This window comes from Sorex fumeus, unplaced genomic scaffold, assembly GCF_029834395.1.
Source record: "Sorex fumeus unplaced genomic scaffold, SorFum_2.1 ptg000207l, whole genome shotgun sequence".
Classification (NCBI taxonomy): Eukaryota; Metazoa; Chordata; class Mammalia; order Eulipotyphla; family Soricidae; genus Sorex; species Sorex fumeus.
In genome coordinates this window covers 955,801-977,109 of record NW_026606264.1, presented here as the reverse complement: position 1 = coordinate 977,109, position 21,309 = coordinate 955,801, and the positions used below count along the sequence as shown (strand labels likewise).

The following is a 21,309-nucleotide window of genomic DNA, read 5'->3' as shown; positions in this document are numbered from 1 at the left end:
GGCGATTGGCCGCCGCGGGCCGAGGGGCGGGCGCGGACGGGGCCGGGCCGGGCCCGCGCGGGCCAATGGGCGCGCGGCCGGGCGCCCGGGGAGGGCGGGGCCGAGCCGTAATTGACGAGCTCTTCATTAGAAACCGGCCGGGAGGGCGGGGCCCGCCGGGGGCGGGGCCGCGCGCCCGCCGCGGCCAATGGGCGGCGCGCCGCCGGCGGGCGGGCGGGGCCGCGGCGGCTGACGGGCGGCGCGCGCGGCCAATGGGCGGCCGGCTCGGCGCCGGCGGGGGGAGCAGCATCATGGTTCAACGTGGGTCAATTTTTTGTGAATGAGGAGGGGAGGTTGTGGGGCCGCCGCCGCGGAGCCCCGTCCCCGCCGCCGCCGCCGCCGCCGCGCCCGCCGCCGCCGCCGCCGCGCCCGCCGCGCCGCCGCCGCGCCCGCCGCCCGCCTTCGCCGCCGCCGCCGCGATGCGGCCCGGAGCGCCCGCCCGCCGCCCGGTAAGGCCGGCCGCGACCATTGTCAGGTGGACCCGCCCGCGGCCGCCGCCGCCGCCCGTGCAGGCCGCAGGCCGCGCCGCAGGTGGGCCGGGGCCGCGCCACGCGCGTTTATGTAACTTTGTCCGCGGCTGTGAGTTTGCAGAAAAACGCCGCCCGGGCCCGGGCCCGCCGCTCCCGCAGGCCCGCGAGGCCCGGCCCGCGCGCCCACCCCGGCCCGGCCCGGCCCGCGCCGCCCCGCCCGGCTCGGGGGCGTCGCGGGGGGCGCGCGGCACCGGCGCGGCCGCGGGGCCCGCCCGATGGGCGCCGGGCGGCCGGGCCGGGAGCGGGCCGGGAGCGGGCCGGGCTGCGGTTCGGCCGGGCCGGGCCGGGCCGGGCGGGCCCCGGGGCGCGCGCGCGGGGCCCGCCCGCCCGGCCCCCGCGGCCCCCGCCGCCCCCCGCCCGCGCCCGCGCCCCCCGGGCCGCCGCCCGCCCGCCCGAGTTCCGGCCGGTCCCGCCCGCGGTTCCGAGCGGGCCCCGGCCCCGGCCCCGGCCCCGGCCCCGTTGGCGGCGGCGGCGGCGTCCCGCGGCGGCCCGGGTGGCCGCGGCGGCATCGGCCCGGGAGGTGCCGGTTGGGGAGAGGGAAGAGATTGAATTAAGGAAACTCAGCTGCTTGTACACAAATAAACACTCGGGCAATTACAGGCAACAAAAGTTATTGCAGAATTCTGCGGTAACTATGGCAACACAATTACTCTATTATAATTGGAAACGCAGAACGCGCCGCCGCCGCCGCCCTCCAAGTTTCCCCGGGACCGCGTCGGGATGTCACGGCCGCGGGTCCCCCGGCCCCCTCGCGCGCCCGCCCGCCCGCCCGCTCTGCTTTCCGGCGACCCCGGAGAACCCCCGAGTGTGCCCAGGATCCGACTGCGCCCTGGCTCGGGCCCGGCCCCTGGGCTCTGGGCGCTCCTGCCTGGGGGGCTTTGCTCCTGCCTCGAGCCCACCCCCCACGCACGCGCGCACGCACTGCACGGGGGTCCTGGCTCCTGCACTTTCTATGTCAGAGACCCGACACTCTTCCAGGCCCTGGTGCTCTGAGCAGCAGCAGCAGCCTGCAGATGGAACCGGCCACTCAGGGGACCCCCCCACCCCACCCCGGGCGGGGGGAGGAGGGGTGTGTGGGTGATCAGGCCTGGGACCCAGGGCAGATGTGGCCTCGGCGGGACGCGGAGCCCGAGAGAACGTTCTGCGGTCAGCGGCTTCCGAGCAGCCTGGAAAGCTGCGGGTGCCCCATTTCCCTCAGGCCCGGGGGGCCGGGGTGGCACCCCACCCCCGGCCCCGCAGCGGGAGCGGCACATCTGGCCCACCAGCGGTCAGAGCCGGGCTCTCCGGCGCGGCCCCTCTTGATGTCTAGCAGGAGGACTCTGGTTCTGGAAGTTTCCACATTGTGGGGCTGCTGCAGTGTAATTTCGTTAGAACTCGCCTTTTAACTGCTGCATATTTATGCCCAGAACCCACTCGCATTTTCCAGCCCCATCGTGAGGTTTCAGTGCAGCGTGAATGGCTTTGAATCCCCAGCCTTTGATGTCGGGGGTGGCCCGGAGGGAAGCCGACTTTGTGCGTCGTAATTGCCAGAGCAGAAGAAACATTTCATCACGCCCGTGGAAGCCGTCCGTGCCGCTCTCGATTGGAAACGGCTGGTGCTCGCGGCCCGGCGGCGCGAGGGAGTCCTACCTGGCGGCCCCCCGCGTGCGCCGTGGCCAGGCCGTCGGTGTTGGAGGCGCTTCTCTGCCCGGCGGTGGCTTGGTGTGGGGTGTGCGGAGCGCTGGCCTCTGGCCAGGGCTCCAGGGTCCTGGCTGGGGCCCACCTAGCAGGCGCGTGTCTCTCGGGCCAGAGGTTCTGGTCAGCCTCCTCCTGGGCGCTGAGGGTGAGGCCGGTGGGCTGCAGCTCCCGAGCTCTGCCTGACAGGCCTGGGCTGTGGCCCTCCCCCTTGGCTTCCTCCCCCATGCACCCCCTGTGGTCACATCCCTTGTGGCCATGTCCCCTGTGCCCCCCGTCCCCGTGGCCCCCTCCTGTGGCCGCCTGTCCTGTGGCTCCCTCTCCTGGGGACCCCCTGTTCCGTGGCTCTCTCTCCCAGGGACCCTCTGTTCCGTGGCCCTCTGGTTCCCTGTGAGCCAGGTGTTTGGGGCCTGAGTGGCTCATTCCTGGCGTCAGGAGCGGCCATGCAGCAGGAGCCAGGGGTCACGGGCACCTGCCTGGCCACGTGCTGTGTGAGGTGCTGGTGTGTCCCCTCCCAGGCCTCAGTGGCACCTCTTGTACCAGAGACCCCTGAGAATCTGCCTCCTTTAGGGAACAGACAGGAAGTGCCCCTGTCTCCTCCCCCCTCAGGGGTTCTGGTCGCCCCCCGCCCCGGGGGAACGTGGGGGGTCTGCAGCACCCACTTTGGGGCAGCGAGGGAAGGGCACTTGCTGACCGGCCGTGTGCTGGGCCCTGGGCTTGAGCATGGCTGGGTGCCCTGTGCGGGGCCCCGGGGAAGCTGGTTCCTTGCGGGACCGGTAGCTGGGCTCCTGGCTCTGGGCCTGTGGCTTGGGTCTTCCTGGAGGTCGCTGGGACCCCACCGCCGGGGCGGTGCTCGCCGAAGAAAGTTTCGACGACCCAGACTCAGAACCACTGATTTCGTCTCCCGATGCCCAGTCAGGACCCTTAGCATGTGGCCATTCTCGGGCGAAGGCGGGTTCGGGCCCCACAAGGAGGGAGGGGGCTTCCTCAGGCCGAGCCGGGCCGGGGGCTCCTTTCCTGCCATTCTGGGCACCATCCACACTGCTCAGGGCAGGGGCCGGGCCACCAGCCCCGTGTGCTTGTGTGTTGATGATGTGTGCGTGTGTGGTCTGGGTCCTCGTCCGCATGTGCTCATGTGCATCCCTGTCCATGTGTGCATATATGTGCATGCATGCATCAGTGTGTCTTGTGTGTGCACACGTGTGCGTGCACGCGTGTCTGTGTGCCCTGCTGGCGCACCTGTGTCCTTCTGTGTGTGCACACATGTCAGTGTGTGTGTGCCATGCCGGTGTACCTGTGTCCTGCTTGTGCACAAGCGTGCGTGCTTGTGTGCATACACCAGTGTCCTGTGTGTGCACGTGTGTCCTTGGACGTGTGCACGTGTGCTGGTGTGTGTGTGCCAGGCTGGTGCACTTGTGTCCTTCTGCATGTGCTCACGTGTCCTTGTGTGCGTACACGCGTGTCAGTGCATGTGCCAGACTGGTACACCTGTGCCCTTCTGCATGTACACGTGTTTCCTGTGTGTGCATGCATGCGTATCGGTGTGTGTGCCAGAATGGTGTACCTGTGTCCTTCTGCATGTGTGTCGTGTGTGTGTGTGTGCGCACGCGTGTCGATATGTGTGTGCCAGACTGGTGCACCTGTGTCCTTCTGCACGTGCACATGTGTCCTGTGTGTGTGCATGCATGTTGGTGTGTGTGTACCGCGCTGGTGTCCAGGCCTCGCTCTCGTTGCTTCACTCCGGAAAGTTCTGGTCTTTATTCCGGGGCTCCCAGGGGTGCTCAGGACGTTCAGGGCACTCTCGGGGATTCTTTCCCAACTGGGCCTGACCAGTGGTTGGACCGAGCGGTGCTCGGGCCGCCACAGCACCTGGTGGTCCTCGGGGGATGTGGCTTCAGGGACCAGACTCGGGGCCTGCGTTGGCCTGCGTGGCCCTTCCCTGGGAGGCCGCCCTGCTGGAGAGCAGAGGACGGGTGCGTGACCGTGGGTTTCCCCTGGGTGCCTCGTCCTGGGAGGACTGTTAGCACCGGAAGGCCCTGGCCTCGCATGCAGCCGACCTGTTTTGGTCCTGGTGTCCTGTCGGGGTCCCCTGAGCACAGAGCCAGGAGCAAGCCCTGAGCCCTGCCGGGTGTGGTCCCAACCTCGCCAGCCGAACAAGTCCAGCGTGCTGGTTCCGCTGGGGACCGGTTCCCTTGCTGTGCTCTTGGGAGCGAGTGCAAGGCCGCGTGATGTGCGTCAGAGCTTGGCCTCTGGTTCTCCAGAGCAGCGTGTCTGAGCACCTGCACGGGCCCAGTGGGTCGGGGCCACCTGCTGAGGGGCGCAAGAAGTACCCAGTGGGGGGGGGGCCGAGAAAGGCATTTGCTGCCCATTCCGTGTCCCTCCTGTGCTCTCATCCTGGCCATGGCACCAGCTCCTGCTGCTGGAAGCCCCAGGGCCTTTGCACATGCCAGAGTTGAGGCATCCTCTGCCTTTGCCCCCTTGTCCCAGCCCTTGGTTCCTTCCTGCCCTGGGCTCCCATTTCACGGGACCATTCGTGCCATTTCAACTGTGTCCCTCTTGTGGGGGGCGGGGGCTCCATGGGAACCAGTGGGCCTCACACCTGTTTCGTGCCCGGGGGGAATGAATGAAGGAATAGACAGAGCCGAGTGACCAGCTCCTGAATCGCTCGCTCCATCCCCTCCCGGGTAGGAGGTTTGGCACCTGTGGAGAAGGGCCGAGCTGACAAGTGGACAAGCAGGGTGGGGGGTGTGGCCACGGCGGGGGGGGGGGCCATGGAGGCAGGGGGTGTGGGGGGGTGGCGGGGGTCCCAGTGCTGGGCCATGCCAGAGCCGTCCCGCCCCACGTGTGGCGGCTGGAGCACGACCCGCCCACCCTCCCTCGGAGCCTTTGGCCCAACCCTCACGAGGCTGCAGCTTCGCCCTGGGGGTCTGGCCACATGTGGGTGGGCCGAGATGTGGGCCTGGTGGGCACGGGAGGGGCTCTGAGGGCTGGGCCCACCTCCCCCGGGCCCACCCTCAGGGTGGGGGGGGGATATTCCTGAACGTTCTCGGGGCTGAGCTGCTGGTCTGCGGGCACCTGTGCCCAAGGCGTGTGGGGCATGTCGGGGGGCCCCGGCTCTGCCTGGCGGGGCGGAGACCACCTGTGGGGTATGTGTCAGGGCAGGGGGAGGTAAAGCCCCCACAGGTGAGCAGGTGGGGGGCTCTTCCCAGCCGGGAGGGGAGAGGGCGCAGGACGGGTGTGTGTGAGTCGGGGTCTTCCCCGTGGTGTCTTGTCCCCCACCGCGGAGTGCTGGCCCCAGGCACCACGGAGCAGGGAACCTTCCAGAAGGGACTGGGCTGCTTCCTTCTGCACTGGGAGCCACACCTGACCCTCCCGGCAGGCAGGACGTAGGCTGAGCGCCCCCCACAGGGCCCACCGGCCTCTGACTGCCCTGCCCCAGCGGCCGCCCCAGAAACCACCTTCCTTCCTAGAGGCGTCTCCGGTGCCCACCCACGAGGCCAGGTCACTGCCCACGAGGGGCCACAGGGCCGGGCTCGGCCTGGGCTCCCAGGCAAGAGCCACACCCCCGGCGTCCCCACGGTTCCCCGAGGGTAGGGGCCCCCAGGGCATGTGGGAAGCGCACCCACCTCGGCTGACCCCTGCACCCAGCTCTGCCTTGCTGTGCCGGGCCAAGCCCTGAGCCGGTGAGCGGCGAGGCTGACTCTGATGCCTGTTGACCCTTGGCATGTGCGGTTCTTCTTGCGTCTGTGTGCGAGGTCAGAGGTCACAGCAGCGCCCGCACCTCAGCACAGTCACCGGGGCCCGGACTCTTGGTGCAGAGGGGTGGGGTCTCTGGACGGGCCTGAACAGCTCCAGCGCCTGGACCCCACTCAGGGCCCTGAGAACAGTGTCCTCGGAACTGCTGTCAGAAAGAAAGGGCCCGTCGGTGGGACCCTCCCCGCCCGCTCTCCCACCCCTGCCTGCGACCCGCCCGTGTTCCCACCCGAAGGCCCCTGTGCCCAGCGCTCTTTGATCTCTTTTGGGGGCCGCACCTGCTGGTGCTCAGGGCTGACTCCTGGCTCTGTGCTCAGGGCTCACTCTGGTGGTACTCAGGGGACTCTGGGGTGCCAGGGATCGAACTGGTCGGTTGGGTGCAAGGCAACCCTCTTGCCCTCCCTCTGGACATCGCTCAGCCCCAGTCCTCGGCCTTTCTCACGCAGGCGGTGGCCTTCACACCCCCTTTGCTTTGGCGGAGGAGAAGGGGTCCAGGTGGGATGGGGGACGTGGTGCACAACACGCACCTCAGCCTCACACTGGCGTGGCGTCCCCCTGCCCCCCAGCTTTGCTGCCCTTATCAGGGCCGGCCCTGGGCGTGGTTCTCCCCTTGTCCTAAGCATTTCCTCTGTGCAGAGCGGGGCTCGGTGGGCGGTAGCCCCCTCGTTGCCTGTGGTGGAGCGTGGCATCCCCTGGCTCGGCTCACAGGCCCAGCCCAGGCTGTGATCTGTCTGCCCGCAGGGATGCAGTGCCCTGTGCTGCCATCTGCCTGGCTGGCGCCTCTGGGGACGTGAGCCACGTGCCTGAGAGTGACGGTGTTGGGATGTGGGTGATGGTGTTGAGCATGGATGATGGTGTTGGTTGTGGGTGACAGAGTTGGGGTGTGGGTGATGCTCTTGGGGTACAGTGATGGTGTTGGGTGTGGGTGATGGTGTTGGTTGTAGGTGGTGTTGTTGGGGTGTGGGTGACAAAGTTGGGGTGTGGGTGCCATTGGGTGTGGGAGATGGTGTTGGGGTGTGACAGTGTTGGAATGTGGGTGACTATGTTGGGGTGTGGGTGATGGTGTTGGGCGAGGGTGATGGTTTTGGATGTGGGTGACGGTGTGGGGGTGTGGGAGACGGTGTTGGGTGGGGATGATGGTGTTGGGGTGTGGGTGATGGTCTTGGTTGTAGGTGATGGTGTTGGGGTGTGGGAGACAGTGTTGGGTTGTGGAAGGTGTTGGGTTTGGGTGACGGTGTTGGGTGGGGTGACGGTGTTGGGTCTGGGTGTGTCCCTGTGGTCCATCCTAGGCGTGCACAGGCCCCAGGCCACAGGGGTTTCTGCGTCAGCCTTGCCCTTGGCGCTCACCTGTGTCAGCGCCAGGCTGGGCTCCCGCAGAGGCTTTGCGTGTGAGTGAGAGCCGGGGCGGGGGGGGGGGCTGGGCTGACCCTTTCTCAGACGGAGCCTCTGCACACACGCCCCAAATCAGGGGCACGTCTGTGAGCCGCCGACGCACAGGAGCCGCTCGCCGCTCGCCGCTCGGAGGCCCCCCCAGCAGCGCGGCTGTGCCAGCTCTGCATCTCCGTCCCGGTGTCCCCGCGTCCCCCCTGTGCTCAGACCTCAGAATCCGCGCGCTGTGTCCTGACGTGGGCGGGAGCTGGTGCGTCGGGTCGCCGGCTCGGATGTGGCCGAGTGCTGAGTGGGCACGGCCCGGCGGGTGTTGGCCGTGCCCTTGCGTTTGTGCGACGAGACTCCAGCCCCACGAGTGCGGCTCAGCCTCTTCCGAGAGGCCGGGGGTGGCCGAGGGCGCAGCCGCATGGTCAGACTGTGGGTAGTGTGTGTGTGCGCCTGCGTGTCTGCACATGTGTGTATGTCTGTGTGCGTGTATGTGAGGGTGTGTGCGCGCCTTTTTGTGTGCACACGTGTGTATGCCTGTGTGAGTACGTGTGTGTCTGTGCATGTATGTGAGGGTGTGTGTGCCCCTGCGTGTCTGCACCTGTGTGCAAGTCTGTGTGAGTGCGTGAGTCTGTGAGTATGTACGTGACACGTGTGTATGCCTGTGTGAGTGAAATGGGCAGCCGTGTCTGCGTGTGAACCTGCGTCTGCACAGGTGACCGTGTGTGGTGTGTGTGTGTGTGTGTGTGTGTGTGTGTGTGCGAATGTGCTCACTGGTACATTTCAGCCCAGACCCTTTGCAGGGGTTAGCAGCCCATCCTGGGGCGGGTGGCCCCATTGTCCTGGGCACAGCTCTCTTGGAGAGACCAGGACTGACCCTGCATCAGCTCTGCCAGTTTTACAGGCACTCCTGCAGGCCATGTGGTGGGCTGACTCCGTCTGTGGGGTCGGGGGTCTCGCTCCATCTGTGGATTTGGGGGTCTCGCTCCGTCCGTGGGGTCGGGGGTCTCGCTCTGTAAGGTCGGGGGTCTCGCTCCGTCCGTGGGGTCGGGGGTCATGCTGCATCTGTGGCTGTCCCGCCAGGCCCCTGTCTCATGGGCTCCTCCCTCCTGGGGGCCACATAAACGCTCTCCGCCTGTGTCCAGGGCGCGGCATCCCGCACTGCCCCTGCCCCGTCTCCGGGAGCCCCGTGGAGCGCTGGTGTGGGAGAAGGCAGAGTGGGTGCGGGGCTGGGAGGTCAGTTCTGGGGGCTGGGGCTCACCTCAGGCAGCAGCCATCTGCCCAGAGTGAAGTCCATGAGCCTGAGGAGGGAGCTGGGCCTCGGAGACCACCGGGGGCCATGGCCTGCCTGCTCCCGGGGCCTCGGACCCTGTGTGCGCGCCGCCTGGCTGTGGGAGACTGACCACCTCGCTGAGGGGGACTGACCGCCCGGCTGAGGGAGACTGACCGCCCGGCTGAAGGGGACTGACCGCCTGGCTGAGTCCTGCAGGGAGCCTTGGCCAAACTGGGCCTCCTGGTGTGAGTGTGAGGGCGTGTGTGCACATGAGTGTGCGTGTGAGTGCACGTGTACACGTGAACGTGAGGGTAAGTATGTGTGTGAGGGTGTGTGTGTGAGTGTATGTGTGAAGATGTGTGTACACGAGTGTACATGTGTCAGGGTGTGCATGTGAGTGTACACGTGAGGCCGTGTACACACGGGTGTACGTGCAAGGGCGTGTGCATGAGGGTGTACATGTGAGGGTGTGCTAGCGAATGTACACATGAGGGAGTGTGGGAGCTGATGTACATGTGAGGGTGCGTGTGAGTGAAAGTGTGTGAGAGTGTGCATGTGAGTGTATATGTGACGGTGTGGGCGTATGTACATGTGAGGGGGTGCGCAAGGGTTTATGTGAGTGAACCTGTGTGAGGATGGAGCTGTGTGAGACATGTGTGAGGGCCTGTGCATGTGCCTGTGTGAGTGGGGGTGGCCATGAGAGCAGTGACAGGCCTGGCCTTGGTGTTGGCTGAATCCTCAGCCCCTCACATGTCCACTTGGACGCACACGCCTCACCCTTACACATGGATACTCACATGCAACCTTACACAATGTGTACAATGGCATGCGCACACCCTCATGTATGCTTATGTGTACACCCTCACACACATACTTGCATGCACGTGTCCTCACACATGCACGCTCACATATGCACGGCGTCACATGTGTACACTCACCTGTACACCCCCACACACATGCCCTCACACGTACACTCGGTATGCACATGGCTTCTTGTATGCACACGCACACACATGTCCATGCACACACCCTCACACGTGTGCACTCACATGCTGAGGCCCCGCGCCCGCCCCGTTAGTGTTGCGGGAAGCCCGCAGGGGCCCCAACATGGCTGGTTCTGGCCGTGGCCTCCTACGCTGACCGTTCCTGCACCACCGCTTTCTGCTGTAGTGGGCACGGCTGGGGCCGACTTTCAGCTGCTGTGGGGGGCGGTGCCCTCCGTCACCTGCCCACCTGCTGCCCATGCCCTGCCGTTGCTGGGCTCTGGTCTCTGCCATGGGAGCGTGTATGGGTCCTCCCCTGGGCCCGTGGCTGGGCACCCCGGGTTCCGCTCTCTGACTGGATGGGCCCTGCTGTGAGAAGCCGCCGTGTCGCCATAGGTGCTTCCCCTCGGCTGCCGCTCCCCAGAACAGCCACCGACTGCCCCGCGCCGCCCAGGTGTCCTGCCCAGGCAGACGCTCTGCTTCCCCTATCACAGCAGAAGTGAGAGTGGACAGGGTGTCAGACACCCCAGAGCTGCCCCAGCTCAGACCCCGGCCTGCAGTGGCCTCCCTCCCACTGGCCCTGGGCTCTTCCCGACACCGGCTCAGGCCTGGGCCCCAGGGGACCTGTCCAGCGCCTGCCTGCCACGTGCTGGCCTCCAGTGTACACTGCCTGTGGGGCCGCGAGGACCCCCGGACTCAGTGCTGGCCACATCCCCGGGACCCGGGTACCCTCAGCGGGCGGCTCTGGGTGCTGTCCCGGGGGAGATGTTGCTGCTGTGGACGCCCCTCGTTCGTAGTGTGTGTCCCTGGTGCCGTGCTGGTCAGTGGTCTGGAGCCCCGTGTCCCGGGGAGCAACGCCACTTCCCTGAGCCGGGCCCTGGGAAACGCCCCTATGCTCACGTCCCCTCACACACGTACACTCCGTGTACACCCCCACGCACGCAGCCTCACACGCGTCCACTCAGCACGCATTGTCTCAGCTGGTCCAGACTGTCCCAGATCCTGCCACAAACTGCTGAGGGAGCTGGTGCTGGGCTGCCCGAGGCGTTGGTGTCCGTGTGCGCGCCTGTGATGTGTGCCTGTGTGTATGTGTGCGCAGGCGCATCTGCGGGACTGGGGTTGGCGTGTGTGCGCGCACATGTGTGTCCTCGTGTGATGTGTGCACTTCAAATGTGTGCTGTGTGCTTGTGTGTGCTTGTGCGTGTGTGCTGCGTGCTTGTGTGTGCCTAAGCGTGACTGCTGCGTGCTCCTGCGGTGTGCACGCACGTATGTCTGTGTGTGTCTGTGCCTGTGCACGCATGAGTCGAGTGCGGCTCTCTGGCTTCCTGCCCGTCCCCCCGCGGGCTCTCAGGCAGTGGGTCCAGCTCCCTGCCGCCCCTCTGCGGGATCGTTGGCTCAGAGCTCCTGTGACTGCCGAGTGGCCCATGCCGCCTCCTCCATGCTTCCTGCCTTGGTTTCCCCAGTGGTCGTTCTGGCTGGCGTGAAGGTGCAGCTCATCCGTCGCCTGACCCGAGGGTCTTCAAGCTTCTTCCCTTCTCAGGGTTGAGCCCTCGGCTGCTCAGAGGCACGGCCTGAAGTTCTCGTCCAGGCACCTCAGCAGGGTGGTCAGCGTCCTTCGTCCACCCCCTGCCCTTACCTGGCCAGTGCTAGGGCCTGCTAGTGCCCCCTGAGCCGCCCCAGGCCAGTGCTGGCTCCCGCCTGGGCCCTTCTGCCCGTGACGGTGTCAGGCTGTGACCAGGCTTTCCTGAAAGTCCCCGTCTCTGGCGCTCAGACGTAGACCCGGGGTATGGGAGGGTCCCGCCACGGCAGCCTGGGGTCAGGGAGCCGCCTTGGAGCCGGTCCCCATGGATCTGGCCAGGTCAGGGAGTGGCTGTGCCCGCGGCCTCGGGGCTACCCCAGGGAAGGGCGCAGGCACTGGGCGTGCAAGGGCACCTCTGCTCCCTGTGTCGGCCGGGCCGACCCACGGCCTCTCGGGCAACGGATGTCTTGGGTCCCCAGCGCTGCTGCATTTCTAGAGTCTTCCACATCGCAGAGTGAATGCAGCACCACCGTGGCCTGCTCTGAGCTCGCCTGGCTGCTGGGTGGGGTGGGGGGTGTCGGTCTGGGCCCTTCAGACTGCATGTGGCTGTCCCAGCAGGGCAGCGGGCCAGGGTGCAGGCGGGGCAGGGGCCTGGGGCAGGGCCCGGGGATCCTGGTGCCGCTTCCCACGGCAGAGCAGCCGCCGCGAGTGGGGTCCCGGTGGGCTGGTCGCGCTCACAGCCATTTGTCGTGGGCACAGCATGAAGTGCGGGGGACGCGTCTCCCCAGAGACCCACGGTGAGCAGTGGAGGAGACGCTGCCCGCACGGGCACAGGCCTGGAGGGACTCTGCAGGCTGGCCCTGTCCTCACAAGCCTCCGCCTGGACAGCCAGGTCAGTAGGGGCCTGGGTGGAGCGTGGGGTGTGGCCTTGGCACCTGCAGGCACTCGGTGCCCGGGCGTCAGCCGTCGTGGAGCCGAGAAATGGGGAGATCGGGGGCGGGAGGGACAGCACAGGGCCTGTCCCCACACCGCTGCCCGAGACGGGGCCAGCACCTGTGTCCTGCCTGGATGAGCTGAGCCCGGCTGCCTCTCTCTGCGCCTCACTCCGGCACTCCCTCCCGTGGGTGCCACTGCCTCCCGCCAGGATGGGATCCAGACCCACGAGGGCCGGGGGCCCTGGGGAGGGCATGTCCTGGTGAGCCGGTGTCCCAGTGGGCAGGCCCGGTGCAGAGGTGACCTGGCGCCCCTGGGGCTGTCCCTGCAATCCGGTGCTCGAAGGTGCCCGTTTCTCCCACGTGGCCCTGCAGCTGTCGGCCCTGCTGTGCTGGCACCCGTCACCCCGCGTCCCCCCTCCTGGCGGCCCTCGGGTTGATGCCACGGCCCCACGTGTCACGCTGGGAAGCTGCTGCCTGCTGACTCTGTCCGTGTCCATCACTGTCAGCGTCGTCCTGCTTGAGCTTCTCAGGGTGAGACAGTGGCCCGGCCAGCTCTGGCTGCTGTCCGTCCCGTCCCCCCACCTGCTCCATCCCTGGCCTCGCTCCCTCTTCCTGGAACTCCTCCGTTTCCAGGCATTTTGGGTCTCCTAGGAGCCTTCGTAGCTGATTTGTTTCACTTTCTGATTTTGGGGCCACACCTGGCCGTGCTCAGGGCTTCATCCTGGCTCTGCGCTCAGGACCACTCCTGGCTGTAGGGGTGGGGGGGTCCCTGTGGCGTGTCGGGGACTGACCCCCGGGGGGCTGCGTGCAGGCAGTGCCTCACCCCTGCGCTCTCTCCAGCCTCCCGCTGGTTCCTACCTGCTGCCTGGCCTGGGAGACGTCAGGGCTTTGCACCCTTGGGAGCTGGTCTGCGGGTGCCCGTCCTTACCGCGCCGGCTTCCTGTGGGGAAAGTACCACGAGCCTCTGCGCTCGCCGGGCGTGTCCCTCCATGCACAGGGTGCTCCGGGCTGCGTGGGGACCGGGGCTGCTCCCGGCTGCGTGGAGGCGCCGCCCGGCACGCTGTGGGATGGACTGGCCCTTGGCCCTTGGGTTGTGGTCAGGGCGTGGTGGTCCCAGAAGTGTGTCTCTGCCACCGGGAGCCCCTGGCACGCACTTCCCAGCACGTGAAAACTGGCCTCGCTGGTCTCTGAGACCACCGGAGGCCCCTTCCCAGCTGCCTGGCGCCCGCTTGCCTCAGGGGCCCTGGGTGCAGTGGCCCCGCTCCTGGGAGTACCGGGCGCGGCTCGGGTGGGAGGTGCCCGGGTTCGTGGCGCCCCGTGCTCCCTCCTGAGCAGGGTTTGGCTGCCCTCTGGGGGGAGTCCATGTCTCCCAGTACAGCCACAGCTGCGGCATCTGGGTCTCCTTGGGGCTCACTGCCCTGGTGCCCGAAGGCCATTGCCGTCCTGCAGGCCGGTGGGGCCATGTGACACACGCAGCCGCGTCCTTGGAACAGCTGGTCTGACGCCGGCTCCCCTGGTGGCCGGCCGGGGTCGGTCTGCAGAGCACTTGGCTGGGGGTGGCAGCTCTTGATCTGGGCCAAGTCCAGGTACCGGACACCTCCCTGGCCTGCTGGGGTGCTCTGAGAGTTGCCGTTCAGGGTGGCCCCTCTGGAGGCCGGGGCCATGCACGCCCGCCCAGGAAGGGCTCCCGGGGAGGCGGGAGGACTTGGGGTGACCGTGGACCCCCAGGCGGGTGCATCAAGGCGCCGCCCTCTGGCCCTGGGTCGTGGAAGGGGCAGCCCGATCCAGGGTGGTGCTTGCGCTTGGGACATGGCAGCCCCTCCTGGCAGCCTTGGGGCTGAGGGGGAAAAGCCCCGTCCAGGGTGCCCCCCCCCCACCCGTGCTGGCCTCTGGGCCCCTCCTCCTGCTGCTCTGCTCCTGCCCGGCTCTGTCGCTCCCCGACCCCATTCCTCATCTCCGTTTCTCGCCTCCATCCCAGGAGGCTCATTCCGCCTGCACGTCCCTGGGCCTCAGCCTGTGGCCCTGCTCCTGTGGGGGGCCTCAGCGCACTACTTACAGCTTGACTCGCCCCTCCTGGGGGGCCGGGGTGGGGCTCCTCTGGGCTTTGGGGGTGGAGTCTTCTGGCACACACATTGGCGGTCTTCAGGCAGGCATGGGGTCAGCCTGGAGGAGGATGGGGAGGCAGGGCCAGGCCCCCCGGGGTTGGGGCAGGCACTGTGGCAGTGGGTGGCCAGGGAAGAGCAGGGAGGGGCGCTGGGAGGTCCCTGCAGGCCCCGCCTTGCCACCACCATTTCCCACAGTGTCACAGGGATTCTCGCCTGGCACCCCACAAGCCTCTGGCCAGTGGACACGCGGCCCCTGGTGCCCGTGTGCGTCCCCCGGTGTCCTTGCGGTGGACGTGCACCCCTTGCTCCTGTAGGATGGAAGTGCGTCCCCTGGTGGCCATGAAGTTGAAGTGCATATTCTGCTGTCCGAGCAGTAGCAGTGCGTCCCCTGGTGGCCATGCAGTGGAAGTGCATCCCAGGGGGTCCCATGTAGTGGCAGTGCGTCCCCTGGTGGCCATGCTGTGGAAGTGCGTCCCAGGGGGTCCTGTGCAAGGGAAGTGCGTCCCCTGGTGGCCGGGGGTCCCGTGCAGTGGAAGTGCGTCCCCTGGTGGCCGTGTAGTGGAAGTGCATCCCCTGGTGGCCATGCAGTGGACGTGCATCCGAGGGGGTCCCATGTAGTGGAAGTGCGCCCCCTGGTGGCTGTGCAGTGCAAGTGCGTCTGTCTCCTGGGGCCGCTGGTGCAGGGCAGTGGCACCAGGCCCATGGGGTTGTGTCCTCAGGGGCTCCCCTAACTTGCTCTGTCTCTGTTCCCCCCACAGGTCTGCTCCTGAGCCTGCTGTTCTGCCCTCCTGGAGCTGCTCCAGGGCGCTGCCTGCCTGGCAGGAGTCCAGTGGTCAGCCAGGGCCCCTCCCCACTGCCGCCTGCGCATGTGCCGGGGGGACCCAGGAGCCCCCATCCTCCCGCACATCGCCAGCTCTTTCCTGCCGAGGAGAGGGGCGCATGCTGCCATGAGCTCGCAGGGCCACCCAGGTACGCAGCAGCCCGCTTGGGAGTGAGGTGGGACTGCTCTGTGGTGGGCCACTGGCGGGGGTCTGTGGATTCCGTCCGGGCCAAGGGCTGGGAGAGCCACTGTGGGAGCTGGGGGAGGGCCAGCTAGCAGGGCTGGAGAGGGCAGGCAGGTCAGCGCTGTGTGCCTGGCTCTGAGCTGAGAGAGGATCTGGCTGCATTTTGGTCCCCTCGATCCTGGCAGAGCCTCAGAGCCTGGGCAGTGGCCAGCAGACTGGGTGCTAATGACCCCGTGTCCCGCATCCTGGGGGCCTGGAGTATCTCTGTCGGATGGTGTCACGATGTTCTCCATGTGTTGCCATGCCGGCATTGGAGCTGCCTGAACCCTTGGGGGCCTGGGTTAGATTTAGGTCTGGCTTCTGCATAGGGGGATGGGAAGGTGCCTCCACAGGGCCCCACAGAGGACTGGCGGGCCACCCCCCTGGGCTCGGGCTGTCAGGGGAACCTGGTGTCTTCTGCAGGGGCGTTGTGGCCTTTTGACTGTTTTTGATGTGATACAGTATACCCATACATTGTGTAGGTACAGCATATACACAGACTGTAGTACAGTGTATACACACCATGTAGTTAGAGTGAGTTAGGTACGGGTTATACACACACCATAGGTACCTCCACCATGTAGGTACACGTGTACATGCACTGTACGGGTACAGTGTAACGCACTGTAGTTAGTGTATGCTGAAGCTTCTTTGCGTGTCCAAGCAGGGTGGACTAGAGCACAGGTACAGAGAGCAGGGTCCATGGCCAAACAATGGCATACGTGTGCTGCCAGCAATAGAGCAGAGGTACTGACAGGATACAGTGAGAGTACAGATGGAAAACCTATGTGTACACGGATGGGTACAGTGTGTGTGCAGATACGTAGTGTTTGTGTGCAGAGAGAGTGTGTGCAGATGTAGTGTGTGCAAATACAGCATATGTGCAGAGTGTGCGCAGATACAGTGGGTGTGCAGAGATAGTGTGTGTAGATACAGTGCGTGTGCAGATACAGTGTGTGTGCAGAGATTGTGTGCAGATACAGTGTGTACAGAGATAGTGTGTGTGCAGATACAGTGTGTGTGCAAAGAGAGTGTGTGCACAGATAGTGTGTACAGATACAGTGCATGTGTCGATACAGTGTGTGTACAGAGAATAGTGTTAGTGCAGATACAGTGTGTGTACAGATATAGTATATGTGCAGGTACAATGTGTGTGTACAAAAAGTGTGTGCAGAGAGTGTGTGCAGATATAGTGTGTGTGGGTACAGTGTGTGTGTGCAGAGATCGTGTGTGCAGACAGTGTGTAAAGATAAAGTGTATGTGCAGGTATACTGTGTGCAGAAAGTGTGCAGAGTGTGTACAGATATAGTGTGTGTGCAGAAAGTGTACAGAGGTAATGTGTGTACAAAGAGAGTGTGTGCAAATAGTGTGTATCAATACAGTGTGTGTACAGAGATAGTGACTGTGCAGGTACAGTATGTGTGCAGAGAGAGTGCAGATAAAGTGCCTGCAGATACAGTGTGTGTGCAAAGATTGTGTGTAGGGACAGTATGTGTGCGGGTTGGGGACAGTATGTGTGCGGGTATAGTGTGCGTATGGGTACAGTGTGTGTGGGTAGAGTGTATGTGCGGGTACAGTGTGCTTATGGTTGCAGTGCGCAGATACAGTGTGTGTGTGGGTACCGTGTGTGCGGGGACCGTGTGCGAGTACCATGTGGGGACGGGCTGGAGGTGTGGTGTAGGTGGGGCGACCATCTCAGGTGCAGTTGCCGGACGCTGACAGCATGTGCTCACCCGGGTACAGCTGACTATGCCCAGCCAGGCCTTGTGGGGGAGCCAGGAGCCCCGGGCGTCTGGGGGCTGGTCCTGTGTGGTGGTCGGTGGTTTGCTCCCGTGGCTGAGCGTGACCGAGAGTGTCACTCCCTGGGGCCCCGCCGCCCCGCCCCTGCACGGTCCGTTCCCAGGACCCCCGCCTGCTGTCTGGGGGCTGCGTTCCGCACTGCTGCCCCACCCGGCGGCTCCACCCTTCCTGCCCAGGGTCCGGGCCAGGTGCTGTCCTCCGGAGAGGACTCGAGGGCCCCATCCCTGCCCTCTGCGGAGAGGGAGTCACTTCACTCAACTGTGTGACGGGAGATCCTCCAAGCAGCGTCCCCCCCCCACCCTGGGCCCTGCTCCCGGGACCCCTGTCGCCCACAGCGAGGCCGGCTGTGCCTTGGCAGCCACACGGCCACTCCCTGAAGCGCCCTGTGCTGGCCTCGGTGCAGGGCGTGGCCTGCGCTCTGCATTTATGGCTGAGCTGCCCTGCCAGGCCCTGCCTCTGACGTCAGAGCCTTAACTGTTGGGCGTTTATTGCTCTGGAGAAACTGTTGATGATGGAAACGGCCGGGGGAGGCCTGGCCCGGGAGCCTGGAAGAATCCGCCTTTGAGAGTAAGAAATACGAAGAGGTTGTGGGGCTCCCGCCCGCTTGGACCCCACTGTCCGGGGTGGGGGCTTGGGCCTGCCTGGAGGCGCCGGGGGGCTGTGGGGGCACCGGCCTTGTGGATGGACCCTTGGGGGTGTGGGGGATTTAGGCCTGCCCAGGAGGGCCTCGGTGCAGTGTCGGGGCTCAGGCCTGCCTGGCTGGGGTGTGTGGGGGCGCGTGGACCCGTGGGAATGGGCAGAGTCACTCGGTTCCAGCCCTGCCTGCCGCCGTAGGCCGCACCCCCATGTCCGTCTGTCCCACTTACATGGGCCTTCCTGGGGAGCTGTGGGACCTTCTGAGTGGCTCAGACCAAGGTCCTGGGGGGCTTCCGCAGGGTGTCCACGCTGTGGTGCTGTGCCCAAGGGCACCCAGTGTCCCGACTGTAGGCTGTCTCCGAGCACGTCCCATCCTGAGCCGCCCCCCCCCCCGCCCCGGGCTGGGTGGGCTGGAGCACCCAGTGGGAGTTGCTGGCTCGCGGGGAGCAGGGGAGAAGCATCGCGGCCGCTGATGCACCGGGGGTCTGCAGGAGAGGGAGCTGAGACCCTGAGCTGGGCCCACCCTCCCCCGGCCTCCGCCGGCAGTGCCCAGCGCAATCAGACGCCGTTTGTCTGGGCCTCGCACAGACAGAGCAGCTTCTCTTTCAGCCTTTTTTTCCCCCAAATCCTCAAATTGTGTTTTGTCTTTGCAAAATCACAAATGCTCACAGCTCCTGAAGAGCAGAGAGGATCCGCGTCAGACGGTGCATTGATGGTCTGTTTGGGCAATTCTGAGCATTCTCTTACAGTTGGTGGAGTATTTGCATTTTCTGTCCTTGTTTTCAAAGCCCCATTGTAGAAATGCAAACGTCTGAGCTGGCGAGGATGAATGCTGGATGATTAATGATATTGAAACGAGGAACGAACTCCCGGTGTGTATCTGACACAGAGCACCCTAGCAGGAGAGTCATCAGGCCTCATTGACGGGGCAGAGCCGCAGGGTGGGCGGGGGTGGGTGGGTGCTGAGCGGCCCAGTGTCGGGGCAGTGGCTGCCTGCGAGGAGGCAGCATCTGTGTGAGCCCAGCTCGCGGCTCTGTCCTGCCCGGCCTCAGCCCAGGGCTGGGACCCGCTTCCCGCTCAGCACATGACGCTGAAAGCCTGCGTGGGGGGTCCTCGCCCCTAGGGCCCGTGTCAGGCCATGCTCCGCACCCACGTGGCCTTGGCTTCCTGCAGCAGGGTAGGACGGGCCAGAGGGGATCTAGGTCTGGTCTTTGAGCTGAACCGGGCAGCTGGTTGGGAGCCTGCCTGGAGGAGGCGGCCTCTCCCGGGGTGGGCGGGTTGGCAGCAGAGGTGGGCCCTGGGCTGGAGCAGGAGGATCACGTTACCAGAGCCTGTACCGTGGCTCTGGCCGCCCATCTGTCCATCTGCCTGCCCTCCTGTGCTTGCCGGTTTCCCACGGGGACGTCTATCGTCCTGGGGCCTTTGTGCTCCCAGCACGTGCCCCAGTCCCCTCCCCCATGCCGGGAGCTGCGCCTGAGCCGCACCATCTCTGGGTACTCGGCCCTTCCTTTCCAGCCAGGGTGGTCGTGTCCAGTCCCTGCCCGCACCTCGACCTGCCCCGGCCCCGTGCTCCCGTCCGCGTGCTGGCAGCAGGTCTGCTCTGCTCCTGGGACTCACCCCGTGGCCCACGTGGAGCTGACTTAAAGGACACGCGTGAGGCTGGGGTTAACTTCACGCTGCGAATCAGCTGCCCGGCTGAGTCATGAAAACTCATCCTTTCTGCATGGTGCGCAGAGCTGCTGTCCATTCGGGGGCAGGCGGGTTCTGGGGTGTCCTGTCCACTTGACTGTGTGGGCGGGTTCTGGGGTGTCCTGTCCACTCGACTGCGTGGGCAGGTTCTGGGGCATCACTCAGTGTGTGGCCCGGTCCAGTCCAGTTTGGCTTTTGGGCCTGTCCTGGCCTGCTGTCTGCTGGGACAGTGTCTGCCAGCTTCCTTTGAACCCATCTGTGCCGGTGTCCGGCTGTAGCTCTCCCGCCCACCGGGGTGAAGGCCTGCGTGGCCCCACGAATGTCCCCACTCCCCTCGCGTCCTGCCTTGGCGCCGCCTTGGCATGTCCTGGGCCCGGGCGGGCTCGTGTCCCGTGTGTGGGGTCTCGCTGTCCATCTGCCCGCCACATTGCAGCTTCCGTGCGGGACTACTCTGCTTTCTCTTTGTCTCTTGCACGCAGAAGACGACAGTGGCCCCTGTCTTTGCGTGCCGGTTGCGCTGTGGGTCTCTGCAGCAGAGTGTTGCCTGTCGTGTTGCCTGTGGGGGGTGTTCACCCCAGTTTCAGCAGGGGAGCGTCCAAGAGGGCCGGGGGCCAAGGAGCCTGAGCGGTGGACGCTTCGCAGTTCGGGTTCCAGGAGACTCAGACATGTTCCTGAGGGGGGGTAGCAATGAGCACATGTGGCGTGTGCAGAAAGCACGAGGGAAATGTCACCCAGTGCGGTGAAGAGCAGGAGGCCAGAAAGGGTCCACTGCGCGGTCCGCAGTGTTGCTGCTGGCCGGCCGGCCGGCCAGGAGTCCTGCCTGAGAGGCGTCCGGGTACAGCTCTGGCCCCGCCTCTCCCGCAAGCGGTCACTCCGCGCCAGCTGCAGTTCTGCATTTGCAGGGCAGACAAAGGGGCAAAGCTGGCCAGACATGGGCGATGTCCCCATGTGCCCGTTTTCGTCGCCGTGTCGGTTTGCAGGGCTTATGGTGAGTGTGGTTCTGTCTCTTTGGTTTGTGGTGTTTTCCTCTCGAGCAGGTGTTAAAGTCCTTGGTTGATCCATGTGATACTGGATCCTTTTCAGTCATGCCTCTCAAATTTGTTAGGTGTTATTGTGTATCTTGCAATCATTTCCTTTTGATTAATGTGACAAACTTTTCTTAATAAACAACTTGGTTAGAATGCATCTTATTCTTAGACAACTTATATTCGGCTGTTATTTTGTGGTGGGGCAGGCATTTGGGGCATACCTGCTGGCGCTCTGGGCTGCCTCCTGGCGGGGCTCAGGGGACCGGCAGTGCTGGAGCTGTTCCCAGGTCAGCGGCCTGAGGGGCGAGCACTGACCTGCCTCAGCTTCATTTTTCCATCTGAGTGTGTGTGAGATTTCCCTTTGATTTTCTTTTTTTGAAATGTCTCTGTTTGGGTTCACGTTTGGGTTCTGCTGGTCTTTTGAGAGGCAGCAAGGCTGCCCCTGCGAATCCCGTGGTTAGCAGTTGGCACTGACCACGCGGGCTCAAATTCCCATTTAAAAGTGTCAAACCGGGGGCCAGAGAGATAGTACAGTGGTACTTACCTTGATAGGATGCTTACCTTGCATACTGCCGACCCAGGTTCAATCCCTGGCATCCCACACAGTCCCCCGAGCACCGCCTAACAAAAACAAACAGAAAAAGAAACTCATGCAAACCCAAAACGCCAAAAAGAAGCTACTATCGGGGGACTGAGAGAGAGAACAGTGTGGAGGGCCCGTGCCTTGCATGCGGCTGATCTGATTTCCAGCATCCCGTACGGGCCTCCGAGCCCAGCCAAGAGTATGTCCTGGGCACAGAGCCACCCTGCACCCTGCCGATATAGCCCCAAACCGAGACCAAAATAAAAGTATAAAGTCCAGCTTCATCAGGTGGAGACAGGCTGGGGCTGCGAGGCCCTACCCCGCATGCCTGGGTGCAGTCTGGAG

The 21,309-nt window shown here is 65.1% G+C and overlaps 1 protein-coding gene across 3 annotated transcripts in view; it reads left to right on the top strand.

Moving 5' to 3' along the window:
* Positions 1-417: 417 nt before the first annotated feature.
* HDAC4 (histone deacetylase 4) overlaps positions 418-21,309 on the top strand; it is a 79,779-nt gene continuing 58,887 nt past the window's right edge. For 2 of the 3 annotated variants that reach the window (XM_056108294.1, XM_056108293.1), the window contains exon 1: positions 14,944-15,154. In XM_056108294.1, the coding sequence (XP_055964269.1) occupies positions 15,052-15,154 (103 nt within the window). In that variant the 5' untranslated portion in view covers positions 14,944-15,051. Of the gene's footprint in view, positions 489-14,943; positions 15,155-21,309 lie in introns of those variants that run through there. The other variant, XM_056108292.1, reaches the window with a different exon arrangement.